Below are 16012 nucleotides of genomic sequence, written 5' to 3' on the forward strand. Positions count from 1 at the left end.
GCGTGTGCTTGACCGCAAAGCAGTTTCTTTAGCCTCTGATGTGTGTACACACACTTACATGTGTGTGCTAGTGTATTTGAAAGAGGCAATGTATCAGAGTGCTTGAGAATTTTCCTTGTTAGAATTTCAGAAAAAGATTTTAATTCTAACTCTATGTGTCTTTGTTCAGGTAACTTGGTATCTCTTAATTACCTCCCCCCCATTTTTTAGATTAATTTTTAAATTTAGTATACAAAATAGTAGTGGGTTTCACTTGGTATTTGTACACACAGACGCACAGAAAAAAATGAAACATTTTCATCATACCAAAAAGTATTCAAGTATACACAATCCATCTTACTCTCAACTATGATTATCCTTTTAAGATAATTACCTTTGTCTCAAAAAGAGATAATAGTTGTCAAATGACTAGGATTTTTCTAAAAAATATGCTTTTATTAAATACAAAGATAATTTACTACACCACATGTGATCTTCTGGGTACACCAGAGACATGAAGAAGTGCTGGACAGGCTGCAAACTCAAAGACTTACTTCTGTAACAGTTTAAGTGCTAGTGTGTCTCAGAGGTGATCTACGAGAGCCCTCTAGTGTTTGCTCTACTCCTGCCCTCTGCACAGTCCCATTTTACTGTCCTATACAAAACTAATCTGAAAGTATGTAACAAGCAGAATGCTCTCACCATATCACAAAATTCTAAGTAACAGCAATTTCATGTGTATTCTGCTGGAAATTTCAGTCCTGGGTTTATTCTTACAATGTTTATTCTGACCAATGTAAGGCTCTTATTCAGCATGAAGCCAGCAGTAAGTTCTCTACAAATGCTCTAATTGCACGTACAGCAAGCCTGCACTACTAAATAAGTTTCATTTATTTGAGTTAGTAGGAGTCAAATTTTTGTATTATTAAAATTTGTCTTTTGATATTGGAATACATTCTTAAATAAATATGGCCATAATATATATCATTTTTATGCTCATGTTTCTGCATCTTTTTTTTTTTTTTTGGCTAGTGATATCACTTGTTGCTTCTCTCTCCTTTCCTCCCTCCCACTCATGTGGGGAGGCAGATATAGAAAGAGACACACATACACTTGGCTGCCTAGAATAGTGCCCAAGCTAATTAAAAAGATAATTACTGTCCAATGTTCCTGAGCATAAGAAGGCTCTGACATGCCTATGAAGAAACTGTGTGTTAGATGCACTTCTGTTGGGCAAGAGTTATAGCACTATTGGCTGTGACTTCAGTGTTGGTGAATGAATAACATAAACATGGTGTCGTTAAACAGAAATATGCATAAAGTCAGGTTATATACTAAACAACTGACAATGTTACAAGATGCTTGCTAGAAACCAATTCTGTATTTCTCTTAGGAGCAATGGTTCGGTGTTTGCTAATATATGCATGCTTAACTTATAGGCTTCAGCTACCACAGAGAGTGAGAATTAACTGTATGCTATTAATTTCCAAAGTGCTAAAACAAAAATTTCAGTTACTCTCTAAGATAGCCCAAATGCACTGAACGTGGCATCTGAAAAAAAAATTACACACTATAAATTTCTACAGTGGTTTGATCTCATTGAACATCGTCCTAAACAGGACTGTTGGTTCTGAGAGAGTATTTAAGCCTTTCTAGTATTAAAATATTATATATTTATGCCTTTCTAGTATTATTAAAATAATATATCTGTACTAAAAATTTTAAGCATTTATGTATATATTACAAAAACTATCTCATATTCCAATGGTGCACATAACAAAGACACATTAATTATATTCTGAAAAAGTGTTGTGTATCGCAGAAAAGTTATCTTTAATAAAGAACTCAATGCTCCATCTAACAGAGATTTACTTCTCAATTTAAATAAAGTGCACAACCATAGACTATAATGTAAAATACACCCCAGCCATCAGCATGGAAAGTATACAAGAGCCTGCAACAGGATTTGAAGTGATATTTCATAGAGACACCAAGAACAACACTGTCGTGTGTACCTAAGGCCATGTCAGTCTGCTGCAACGCCAGCCCAGGATCTGCATGCCGGTCAGAAGGCTCTGCAGCAGTAGCGGGTCCCAAGATGTCCTCTGCTGCTGTCAGCACTAACCTTTGTCCTTCACTAAGCTCACCCACACTGTTATCCAAGTCCTTCAAAAATGAGAAAAACTGTTAAGGCCATTACATCAATCAAAGCAAGAAACACTCTGTAAATATCACGATACACAACAAACAAGTGCTCGTAATGTCACATCTAAGGTACATGAACTACCAACAACTCTAAGTTAGTTTAGGGACCGGCAATATGGCACATAAGGATGCTTGCTGCCAAGTCTGATAACTTGAATCCAATCCCTGGAGCCCACATGGTAGGAAAGAACCTACTACTGCCAAGTCACCTTGTGACCTCAGCATTTTCATGTGCACACACACAATACATACATACCTACATGAAGGCTCTTTTTCAAAAGAGGTTTAATAAGGCATACAGTAATTAATGTGTGTGTTCACATGTATGTGGGTGTGGGGTGGTGCTGTGTATGTGCATTTTGTGCATTTGTCCATGTGTAGGCAGGCACATATGGGTGTGGAATAGATTTTTAAACACACACTAAATGTATCTTTAAAGATTCATTTTTTGTTTTTTTCTTTAAATCGCACCATAAAAGATTGGAACAGATTGTTTAAATTTTTCTCAGTTACAAAGCTCAGTTCAGCCTAAGTTAAGTTTAAGTCTATAACACTTAAACACCGTCTTACATAAATTAAAAATTGAATATTCTTTTCCTATTTATATCCAGCCCCCGCGCCCTCCAAAATCTTTATGGTTGAAAAGTACCTCTGCTTGCTGTGAAACTAGTAATTCCTGTTCTTGCTGAGTAAGAAGAGAAAGAATTGTACTTGCATGAAGCTTTTTATGGGACCTCCTAATCACCTGCCCCTCACTGGGAGGGTCATCTTCCTAAAGCAGACACAGAGACAACATAAAAAAGGTTATCACATAATTCCACTTTTCTCAATTATGCTTAATAAAACGTTAGTATGTTTCAAAAGATGAACTCTATTTTCATGTAGTTCATTTCCATCTGACCATAATAAAAACATTTCACATCTTCCTCCAAGGTATACAACATTATAAAGTAATTTAAGTGTAGACTTATAACTACATTTAAATTAAAGTGGGGGCTTCTGTCTCAAACAGCTAAGCTACAGTGACTCCTAAGTGTTTCTGTGAAGTTCAGGCAGAACTTGAGTGTAAGGCTTTCCTGGCCTCCTGCTTCACATTTATGTAGGGCAAATCGAGACAGGGCGTGGCAAAACGGCTGGGCACTGGGGTGCTGCTGCCACGGGCACCACAGACAACACAAAGCTGCAGAGACACACGAGAGCATCTACAGACCCTCAGTGTCCCCCTCCTCAGTGCTGGCATCTGTCTGTCTAAACTAGGCAGGGCTCCGTAAAGCCCTCGTTTTGTAACCTTTATTTAGGTGTCACTGTACCTCAAAACACCTGTCTGAAAAACAAGAGCTGCTGGAAGCCTCGACACTGAACAGAATAGATTTCCTTGTAAATACAAGGATGGATATGATTTAAAGTTCATTAAAACAATCCTTTCTGTTAGATAAAATATAATAAATTGATATTATTTTTGGTTATTCTGTTTTAACGAAATAAAGGTTATTTACTCTGGATACATTACAGGGATGTAATGTCTAACGCTACAAGGCTTCAGTTAACTCTGGGTTTTCCTAGCTTGTATTTTTCATTTGTGTTTACTACAAATTTGCTTTCAGTAACATTATTGCAATTAGAAATAGTTTCAAATGTAGAAAAAGAAAGGTTATAATTTTGTCACAGTTCAGTTGCAATTTACTTTAATACCAGGTAAATTTCTAAGAATAAGTAACAATCTCATAGTGGTATATTAAACATGCCAAATACATACATAATTCCCTGAAAGTGAGAGTACTACAATTATGTTTTCTCCCATGTTATTTCATAACAGTGACTGCAACTCTCTCCACAAGACTCAACCGGTTACTTAACAAGTCATTCTTAAAAAAAAAAAGTTTAAACAAAATCTTCTGAAAAGACTTTCCCCCCCCATTTTTTCAAGACTTCTTAATGAAGCACTTTTATATTCCTTTGTGAAATACTGCTTTGAAAGAAACAGCAATAATAACAGTGCTTCTCAACGAATACAGTGTGAGTGGCAGCTGAGTACAATTACCTTTCTTTAAGTCACTTGAAAATATAAAATTAATCATATGATAGCTGTATTCATATAAGTAAAATATATAGCAGGACATTATAGATGTCAATTTTTCCCTTCTATGGCACTAGATAATAACCAGGAGTGATTAATTTCCATGAATCTATTTTCACTTTAGTTTTAAAAGATTTATTTTTATTACTTTTAGTTATGTGTCTGTGTGTGAGTACGTGCACTTAAGTATAGGTGCCCATGGAGTGCAGAAGAGAGATCAGACCCCTAAAGCTGGGATTACAGGTGGCTGTAAAAATCAAACTTGGGTCCTCTGCAACAGTGGGATCCCTCTTTACTGTTGTACCATCTCTCTAGCCCCTTGATTTTAATTTTCAACCCATTAAATATATATATATATATTTAAATCCATATATGTAAAGAATAACTATGACTAGAAGAAAGTGACAAATTTATTATAGAGGACTTAGAGTAAATAAAAGTCCACTCAAACATTGCTGAATCAATTCTAGGTTTCATTACTTAATCACATTAATATGTATCTTTTGACTATTAGTAACAATTTTCTGTTCACTCTCCCATTACAGAGGATTATAGAACGAAGTGTGTAAGCAACCATGAATTTCCTCACTGCTGGTTTCTCTATCCCCTCCCTTCCTGCCATCTTTCCTCCTTTCCCTGCTGAAGCAAGGTGGTGTAACGAAGCTCTCACCCCTTAACTGAGCCTCTGAATGGTCTGTGACCACAGACAGGGACTCACAGGCAACATTTCACAAAACTGTGTGTCTACACCTCAAACAACCGAGGGAAGCCTGCCCATTTGCAACAAGACATCAAGATCTCCTTGCAGTGAGACTGCAACACTGAGTCAGGCTTTCCTTACCATTTCAAGGGCATCCTGTAGTGTGCTGGATAAGCTGTCATTCAGAGTCATCAGACACATGTCCCCAGTTCCAAAAACTAGACAGGAAAGTAGACAGTGGTTTAGATAACAGAAGACATTTACTGAGAAATCTGGCCAGAAAGCACAGAACATTAAATATAATGTAATTAAATATAAACTTAAAGTTCAGTAGAAAAACTAGTAAAGTGTATATTTACATCATTATTAGGTAAATTACTCAAGCATAACAAACATGAGCTTTTTATTTTGCCTATTAAGTTGTCAGAAATGTTTTTGTTGTTTAATTTTTTTCTTCTTTGAGAGCTGGGCGCAGTGGTGCAGGCCTTTGATCCTGGAGCTCAGAGCTCGAGAAGGCAGGAGGATCTCTGAGTTCGAGGCCAGCCTGTTCTACAGATCAAGTCCAGGACAGCCAAGGCTACAGAGAGAAACCCTGTCTCGAAAAGCAAACAAACAAAAAAAAGTAGAAAATAATTTTTATTTGTTTGTTTTTTTCAAGTCAAGGTTTCTCTGGCTATTCTGGAAACTCACTCATAGACCAGGCTGGCCTTAAACTCAGAGGATCTGCCTGCCTCTGCCTCCCAGAATTAAAGGCATGTACCACCATGCCCATCTCAGAATTGGTTTTTAACCTGAAGTTTTTGTTATTATTTTATGTGTATGGGTATTTTCCCTACATGAAAGCCTGTTCACCATATGCATGCTTAGTGCCATGGAGGCCTGACGAGAGTGTCTGATCCCCTAAAACTATATTTACATGCAGCTGTTATCGGCCATGTTGGTGCTGGGAACTGAACTTGGGTCCTCTAAAAGAGTAGCCAGTGCTCTTAGGAAATGAGCTAACTTTCCAGCCCTAGGTTGTCAGAATTTTAAGTCACTACAAGTAGCACACTAGCTAATAAACTGAGAAATGGGTACTGCTGCAAGTTGTTAAACGTATTGAAGAACCGATTTAAATTGAAAGCTGGTTACTCTTTCCGGGAAGCACACTGAGAGCATATTGCTCATTTAAAGGTACCAATCTGTCTCAGCAATTCCACTTGTAGACACAGATTAAAGGAGCTATCAGGGAAGTGCACAAAGATAGGTGCAAGGATGGTCACTACAGACTGGTATATAGTCTGGAACATGGAAAACAGTCTAAGTAAATACCTTCACTTAGGCATTACTTGACTAGCTCATACGCCAATGGAAAAGGCATGACCCACATGTACTGACATTGAAGTATGTTTACCATACATTATTTTGTAAAAAGTTCAGGTTTTACAATAACATACACAGCATGATCCTATAGAAAGGTATGTGTACACACATAAGTATGTATTTAGGTGTCTATGCATGCAAAGACAAAATACACTGACAGAATATATTTCAAGCTATTATCAAATTAATTTTGGCCAGGCATGGTGGTGCACGCCTTTAACCCCAGCATTACAAAGGCAGAATGAGTTCAAGGTGAATCCAGGACAGCTAGGGCTACAGAGAATCCCTGTCTCGAAAAAACAAAAATTAATTCTAAAGAAGAGAATTCTGAGGGAGATTTTATTCTTCAAAATTATAGCCCAGAAAAGTTAACCACTCTGCACAGAACATCTATTCCTTCTACTAAAGGAAATCTGGACAGTTCAACAAAAACACTTTTAAAAGATAAGTATCACAAAGGAAACTACTATAACGTAACCAACAAACTCAATTACTATTTGTGAACTTACTCTTGGTGGCCAAGTTTTGACCACAGCTAAGTAAGACCTCCCCTTCAGAGATATGCCTATCTAACGTTTCTGTTTCCGTGACAGTGACGCTCGTGTTCTCCAGTGTGGATGAACTGGAACTGGCTATCTGCCGAGAAGGGACCTTGGGGCCCTCGGGAAGTGCTGTTAGGGGAGCAGGCTCTGGAGGTGCAGGCTGAGCAGAGAAGTAGACACTCTCAGGTTCTTCGTCCTTAGCCACAGACATTACACTACAAGAGAAAGGCACATTTTCAATTACTAGGTCACTGAAGGCCTACATCCATTCATATGCCAAAAACAGACTTAACAGTCTCTTTCAGCAAAGTACTTCTACGATCTACACTATTATAACTAATCAACAACATTCTGGCCATCTTGAAAGCTGCTATTGCCACAAAAGAAATCAATATGGGATATTTAATAATATAAACATTAACTGAGCACAGTAAATGATCAACTACACCAGAGAAATAATTTTATATTTCATTAATAATCAATTTATTCTTTTAACGTAAAACCTTTTGCAAAGACAAGAGAGTATGTTTAATTTTAAAATATTTAAAATTTATAAAAGTTTTCTTTTTCTTTTCCTAAATAGACTAAAGCCAGGAATGGTGGAAACATGCCTGTAATCCCAGCACTAAGGAGGCCAAGGCAGGGAGATTACCAATATAAGAACAACCTCAGCTACAAATAAAATTCCAGACCGGCCTGGGCTCCCTAACAAGCCACACCCCCAGCACGTTCCTGCCATTTTACATGCAGAAAGAGTGTGAGTTTGGCAGAGCTGCAGAATAGCAAGTGTGTGTTCTCGCTTACATAGCTCGTGGGTGAAGAAGCTCTTGAACAGAGTTAGGATTTTCTTCATCCAGCGGCAGGTCTCCACTGCCCCATGGCTTGGGGAGTTCAGGGCTTGATAACTTCAACTTGTCCATGGAAATTTCTGACAAAGTTGGGGTAAGAGCTGCTGCTGGAGGAGGTGTAGTAACAGGGGTAACTGTTGGGGTACTAACAAGCGTGATGGCAGCCATATCACTTCCTGAAGATTAAAAACAAAAATACTTAGGACTTATTAATGTAAGTATTAATATTCAAAACTTAAATTAGTAAAAATAATTTACTACTTTAAATAACTTTCTAAGATGATCTATTATTTTAGATATCCTTCGGCATTTAAATAATGACAATCATAATGGCAACAATGATGGTTTTTAATAAGCAATTTCTAAATTTATTAAGGTATAAAAATTAAAACCTTGAGAAGGTATTTTAAAAACTACCATAATTTAAAGCAGTTTTAGCAGTTATTAGATTACGTATTTTCAGAAATGACACTTTCATGTGACTGCCTCCCCTGAAAGTTATGTTAGAAACTTAATCTTCAAGGCATGTGCTGCGCTGTGGAGGAGGGGCTACACACGGTGCATGCTCTCTCCACAGGGGAGAGCACCAGGAGACGTCAGACCCTGCTTGCAAGCTTCTGCTCTCTGGCTGCGACAGAATGCCTTTTGTCACTCATGATTCAGCAAGATGGCTCCAACAGAAGCAGCCCCTTGATCTGACTTCACAGACTTTCCTGTAAGTTATAAATTATCTAGTGTGTGGTATTCTGTTGCAGCTACATAAGCAGTCAAGCTGCAAGCAATTCCTTAGTTTCCTTGAAAGAAAAAGCATTTACTAAAGCCTACTAAGCAAAAACTATAGTTGCTCAAAGTAACACTAAGTTATGGAAACAACATTTTTAGGTGTAGGCAAGATACCTCAGCAAACAAAGCACTTGCCTGACATCTGCAGTTCAATCATGGTATGGCACCCACATTAGATGAAAGGAGAAAACCAACTTCACCAAGTATTTACCCTGGCCTCCACATCACACACACACACACACACACACACACACACAGAGAGAGAGAGAGAGAGAGAGAGAGAAATGTTTTTAAAGAAACAAGGTGTCTACCTTTTTCAGTACGTATTTCTTTAATAGGAGAAGCCATATCCTGATCCGAATCGCAGGGAGAGGAATCTGGAGTTTTCACCAACATGTGCTCCTTAGCGGGTGATGGTGAAGAAGGAGGAGTAGGCTGCGGTGTAGCTACTGGGGTATAAACTCTTGCCTAAGATAAATTGGCAAAATAAAACACTGTGTTCATAATAACCCAAACAAAAACAATACAAAAAAGTAATGTGAACTCAATCCTAGACGATACAGAATTTAAAGGGATGGTCAAAGCAACAATAAAATAGGCACCTAAGTGCTCTGGCTCCTAAATATTTAGTTGCCAATGTAAGACTGGCCTAAGGAAACACTTGGGCAGCTGAAATAACTCTGCCTCTGAGAGAAACCTGTGACCATCTTCTAACATGAAGAGGAAGGTGGCACACCCAATGACAAACTCGATAGGTGGCCAAAGAGAGACTCTGACTGACAAGGTACCAAAACATTAGCCGCTGCGAATGAGGGAACACCATGTCAAAAATAGTGGGGGCAAGAAAAAGGAAGAGGGTAGGAGAGTGAAAACAAGAGTCCGATGCAAAAGAAGAAAAAAGGGAAACATTTAATATCAATTAGTCAAGTAGGTTAATATTCAAAAGGTTCCAAAATTCAAAGACATAAAGAATAACAGTGAAAATGGTGTCCTGTTTTCTTGCTATCTAGTTTCTTTCCTCAGAGTTATCAATTAATCCTGGTCTAAGTAAATTACAGGTACATAGATTTATCTGTGGAATGAGTTTTCAGTCCTAACTACTGAAAGAACTGTGTTTAATTCTGACCAGATCCTGTGAAATTTCCCTATAACACCATGTGACTTTACATGACCAGCAGCTGCAATGAGAATTCCTATTGCTCCTTAACCATCTTTTATAGGTTATATAGACAATTTGTATTTCTTTCCTGTGAGAGAACTACCTGGTCATTTCCTTTGTTCATTTTAAAACATTATTATCCACTCTAACATTATACATCCCTTACCGTGTTGCAAAGTACTACCCAACTTAAACTGATGGGAAGAGGCCACAGTCATACTACCCTGAATGTGCCTAATATTGTCCAAAATGATGGAGAAGTTATTAAAAATCCATAACACTGCTCAACAGCAAATTATTTTATTTAAATAAATACTCTCTTTCCCACTTCTTGATTACATATATGTACAACATAAAAATCCATTTACACTTCTTTTGTAAATTAAATGCCCCACCTAGTGCTCATGAAAGGACCTGAAGGCGACCACAGCAAGCAGCATGAAGGACGCTTTGGTATTGACAAAAAATGTTTTCTGACATCATGATTAAATACATAACTATTTTAAAACTTGTCAAAGATAGTTAGGAACTGAGGATTCACGAAGTTCTAGACCTTAGGTTACATATCATCTATTTGATTGTCCATGAAACTTATATGATGATGAAGAGGGTATCCATCCTTCCCAAATTACACAAATCAAAATTAGACTTATTTCTATAAAATCTTGAACTTTCAAGATTCATGTTATAACCAACTCTTGTAGCGCTTTATGCTGTTATATAAACAATCTAAGAACCAAGTCCTTAATTTCTTTGTGGAAAAATGGTTTATTAAAACCTAGTAAGCAATGAGATTTTTGTTGTTTGTTTTCAAGATACAGGGTTTCTCTGTATAGCCCTGACTGTCCTGCAAGTCTCTTTGTAGACCAGACTGGACTTGAACCCACAGAGATCCATTGCCTCTGCTTCCTGGGTGCTGGGGTTAAAGGTGTGCACCACCATGCCTGGCTCAAGGAGATTTTCTAATAGAACTTAAAAAACAAAAATTAGAGAGCAGGATGTGGTGGCGTGCACTTGTAATCACAATTTCTTGGGAAGCTGAGACAAGAAGAGATGAAATTCAGGAATCAGAGGCCAGTCTGGACCATAGAATAAAACCTCATCTCTAAAGAAGAAAAAATTAAAATTAAAAATCCCCATGATGGTGACGCACACATTTAATTCCAGCACTTAGAAGGCAGAAAAGGGCAGGTCTAAGTTTGAGGCCAGCCTGTTCTCCAGAGCAAGTCCAGGACAGCCAGGGCTCTATTACAAAGAGAAACCCTGTCTAAAAAAAAAAAAAAAAAAAATCAAATGTATAGCTTTATAAAAGATCAGTTTCTTTGTGGTTTACAGGGTCAGAAATAGTTGCAGAGTTTTAAATGGTAGCAGAGTCAATTTTGGATTCGTATCATTCCCTGTTCCTACAATCGATTAGAAATTGTACTAACATAGCAAGGGTGACCAGACAAACAATAATGAAGTCTCTGAAATATTTTTCTCCTAAAGACTAAAGGAAAAGAAAAATGTTTTAGAGATTAAAAGTACATGAGTGGAATCTAGATTTTAAAAGTATATGACATGAAGATACAAAACAGATATTTAGGAAGAGGAAGACCAATGATCTCAGCAAGAAGTGCAAGGGAGGACAAAAGAGGGAATAGGAGGTGGAGAATATTAACAAAGTAAACTAATATATATATATATGAAAAAAATTATGGGTTATAACATTTCATATATATATATGAAATATATATATACATTTATATATATATTTATATATACATTTATATATATTTATATATATATACATTTATATATATACAAATATATATATTTATATATACATTTATATATATTTCATATATATACATTATATATACATATATATATAAACATATATATACATTTCATATATATATATATAATGTTATAACCCATAATTTTTTTAAGATTGAATCATTTATTTTACATATGAGTGCTCTATCTGCATGTACACCTGCATGACAGAAGAGGGCATCAGATCACTGTATACATAGTTTTGAACCACCATGTGGTTGCTGGGAATTGAACTCAGGACCTCTGGAAGAGCAGCCAGTGCACTTAACTACCGAGCCATCTCTCCAGCTCCATAACCCATTATTTTTATATGTTTACTGAAAATGATTAATAAAAAACAGTGCAAATTTCTTCTTAGGGAATGCTGCCAATGCTTTTGGGGTAGAGTCATATGTCCTCAACTTTCTAACATTTTTTAAAGAATATTATATAGGGTTGGAGAAATGGCTGCTCAGCAGTTAGGAGCACTGGCTGCTCTTCCAAAGAACCTGGGTTCAAGTCCCAGCACCCACATGTAGGCTCACTATTGTCTATTCTAGGAGATCAGACGCCTTCTTCTGGCTACTGCATGCAAGTAGCGGAGAGACAGACATGTAGATAAAATACTTATACACTTAAAATAACTTTTTCATACAGATAGATTTTTAGAAATGTAATCAAGTGCCATCAATTGTAAAATGCAATACAGAAAAAAAATGATCACTGTATCACACTTGTAACTTTTCTGTAGATTTAAAATTTTCTAAAAACAAAACAAAACAAAAAATAGCTAAGTTGGGTGTGATAGCTCCGACCTGAATCCAGTTCAACGGCAGCTTCAGCTACATCATGACTTCAAGACCAGCCTCAGCTACAAGAAACTCAATCTCAAAAAAAATAGTAATAAATGCTAGGAAAAGTGTTAATTACAGCAAAAATGAATAAAATTCTATCACAATTTATGTTTTTATAACATTAAGTTCAAAAATCTATCTTTTTATGTAGGTGTGATAACTCCCAGATACAGTACTAGCATCTTTTATATATACTGAGGGCCCCCTGAACTACAGAGAGTTCCAGGCCGATGTGGACTATAGGATGAGAGCTATGACAAGCACACACAAGCGCACGCGCGCGCGCGCGCGCGCGCGCACACACACACACACACACACACACACACACACAGAGTCTTTAATAATGTCTAAAAAGTTCCCCATAATTCTTAAGTCACAAAAGAAGAAAAAGTCATTCCTACCAATAAGTTCGTTTCACTTGCTGAAAGATCCCCAGGAACACCTGGGGCAGCAGGCTCTTGCTTCTTTGCCTCTCTGTCCCCTAACATGACAGCAATGGTCTCAGCCAGAGCTTCAGTCACAAAATGGTTGATCATGTCTGAGTTCACGGGAACGCCGGCATCAGCCATAAGCTGGAGTGCGCCGCTGCTTGTTCCTACAACTTAAAAATAAGAACTTCAAATAATACCAGGGAAAATGCTTACAGTCAAACCTTACTTCTGGAAGTTTTAGAGAAGCTGATAGAGATGTATGTGCGTGTGGAAGGAGGAGTGAACGATGGAATAGAAGCAAAGCTACTAGCCATGAAGACAACAAAGATAGCAGCTTAAATGAACATCCTTTTTCAACAAACCAAGAGGGAGAAAAACACACAAGTAAAAATTTATTTAATGTGACTTCTTCCCCACCACTGCAGAAGTTAGTGAAATTGACACTAGATTTCCATCTCCACTCCTGACAAACCACAAGGAGGCAGTGAGCAGGAGGCAGCCTCCTCTCTCCCCTTCAGGTACATTAGGCAGGGGCACTGCAGGCTAAGCCTTCTCATGCCTCTATAGCAGCACCTGGGAAGGTAAAGGTCAGGCTGTAAAGGAAGAACAGGCCATCTCAAGACTGGAGAGATGGAAAGAAGAGGTGCTTTTTAAAAAGAGCACATTCGGTGCACATCAACTAACGCAGACCAACACACACACACACACACACACACACACACACACACACACACACAGACTAAAGAAAATCTGCGTATCACCATTAGCTATCGTTAGCTGATATAGTAGTATATTATACTACTCAAGCATATTCAGAGAAAGGCAAATAAAGAGCAGTGAGAGATCTCCACATCCAGGCCAAATGGCCACAATAACCATTGTGCTATCATGTGCCAATAAACATGGGGGCAACTGCAACAATCACACACGACTGCTTGTAACTTAACATGGTACCTCCATTTGGAAAACGCTCAGCAAGTTCTGATAACCATTTATTCATCACATGACAAGGATACATTAAAAGATGTCTCTATACAAAAATTTGTCAGCAAATATTCTTAGCAGTTTTATTTATGACAGATCCAAACTAAAAGACTATAAATGTCAACCAGCTGGTAAGTGGATTAACAAATTACGGCATATCCAGCTATAATACTAGTATTTGCAAAACGTGATTGCCAAAATATTATACTAGGATAGGCAAGATGGCTGTCAGGTAAAAATGCTTACTGCTATGCCTGACCACTCAAGTTCCACCCCCTGAACCACGGTACAAGGAGAAAACCAACTCCTGCAAGCTGTCCTCTGACACAACAGTACACTGTAGCACACACGTGTACACAGACAGAGCACAGACCCAGACACACAAAGTCAATGTAAAAAAAAAGTTAATGTGTTAAATAAGTCAGCCAACAACAAACATAAAATGTATGTTATATCATAGTCATGTATGAATGTTTTTAAAAGATTCAAGTCCAATGACAGAAAGCTAAACACAGTTGTTGAGACTACTGCACATGGGCAGAGGCTAGGAACTGTTTACGGAGCAGCGTAAGGATACTTTGGTATTGACAAAAAAATTTTCTGACATCATGATTAAAGCCATAACTATTTTAAAACTTGTCAAAAAAATTTGTCAAACTGTATAATCAGAACTGGTGAATTTGAAGTAACTGAATTATAATTTTAAAAAGACTGATGACTCTCATACACACACATAAATCTACACACATATATACACACTCATGTATAATATGTATTTTAAGACACTCCTACAGCAGGAGTTTCCGTCTGACACCTAAAATGGCCTTTAGTGCTAGTTGTCCCTCCCCATTTCCCTTTCTATAACCCCCTTTCCCTCCCCATTCCCATTTAATCCTCCTACTTCATTCTACCCCCTGAATCTCCACACTGTATATTCTAGTTCCCCTTTCTTGAGAGATCCTCCCGTCCCCACTAGTCCCTTATTCCATCCCTGACTTCTATGGTTTTATGGATTTCAGCATGCCTATGAAAGGCTTTAAAGCCAACATTCACTAACACAGAGACCCACACTGGACAACGTGCACAGAGTGAAAGACTTGGAAATACTCTGTCCTAAATGAGATGCCATCATCAAATCTCTCCTCTCAAGAAGCTATGCAGAAGAGGAGGTGGGAAGATTTGAAGAGCCAGGGAGGATGGAGGACACAAGAAAACAGTGTCCAAACACGACAGGACTCATATGAACTCAGAGCCTGAAGCAGCATGTACACAGGCTGCACAGATTCAAGCCAGACTGGAGCCCAAATGAGAGGAGTAAGTAGATACAAGCTCCCAACTCTCACCAAAAAGCTGTCTCCAAGCTTGCAAAAGAAAAATTAGTTTTCAGCCAGGTGTGGTGGTGCCATTGAGTGATTAGTTAAAGCCTCATTAGTTAGCAGCAAAGGGCTGGGCAGAAGAAGCAGCATGTTAAATACTGAATAATCTAAAGTCTAGTGAGAAGAAAGATGTCAGACAACAATAATATATCAATATCTATAAATGTGTCTGATGATTAATCTTGTCAACCTGATGGGTTTTGGAATCACCTAGGAGACAGTGCTGGACATGTCTTTGAGGACATCCCTAGAGAGACTTAACAGGAGGTAAAGACCCACCCTCAATGTAGGCAACACCATCCCACGGACTAGGACTCTGGACTGCACTCAAAAGAGGAAGGATTTGGGCATGAAGCCTTCATCTCTCCTAGTGTCCTAAGGAGGCACTATGTGACCACCTATACTATACTCCTATGCCTTCGGAGTGAGGATGTCATATGACCGGCCACATCACGCTCACATTGCCATGCATTTCCCACCACAACCAACTTCTACCATCTCAAACCATCCAACAAAATAAATCTTTTCCTCTATAAGTTCCCCTTTGCTAGGGACTTGGTTGCAGCAATGAGAAAAAATATAAGTAGGTGCCAGAAAGATGGTTTAGTGGGTAAAGACACTGCTCCCAAAGCTGATGACCTGAGTAGCTCCTTGAACCTATCGTGGAAGACAGAACTGAATTCCAAAAGTTGTCTCTGACCTAGGCATGAATGCACCCACATATACAGTATTTTCCAGTTCCTCCACAATAACATATGTACATCTATTTACACAATATGTTTATATAAATTTATTTCATATACATATTACTGTGGAGGAATAAAAGATTTCTGGCGAATGGCTTAGCAACCTAAAAGCTGCTTTATTTAATAAGTTGGGGAATGGAATACTAATCTCACCCACAGAGAAGCAGAA

At 37.9% G+C, this 16012-nt stretch overlaps 1 protein-coding gene across 1 annotated transcript in view; it reads right to left on the bottom strand.

The window, feature by feature from the left end:
• Positions 1–16012, bottom strand: part of Kiaa0586 (KIAA0586 ortholog) — a 103323-nt gene that overhangs the window by 30976 nt on the left and 56335 nt on the right. The window contains exons 21-27 of the mRNA XM_055595315.1: positions 12708–12907; positions 8808–8964; positions 7670–7889; positions 6833–7080; positions 5103–5179; positions 2834–2956; positions 1995–2145 (exon numbers count right to left, since the gene is read on the bottom strand). Of these exons, the coding sequence (XP_055451290.1) occupies positions 1995–2145; positions 2834–2956; positions 5103–5179; positions 6833–7080; positions 7670–7889; positions 8808–8964; positions 12708–12907 (1176 nt within the window). The remainder of the gene's footprint in view (positions 1–1994; positions 2146–2833; positions 2957–5102; positions 5180–6832; positions 7081–7669; positions 7890–8807; positions 8965–12707; positions 12908–16012) is intronic.

Source organism: Psammomys obesus, unplaced genomic scaffold (assembly GCF_907164565.1).
Source record: "Psammomys obesus unplaced genomic scaffold, mPsaObe1.curated_primary_1811, whole genome shotgun sequence".
NCBI classification, from domain to species: Eukaryota; Metazoa; Chordata; class Mammalia; order Rodentia; family Muridae; genus Psammomys; species Psammomys obesus.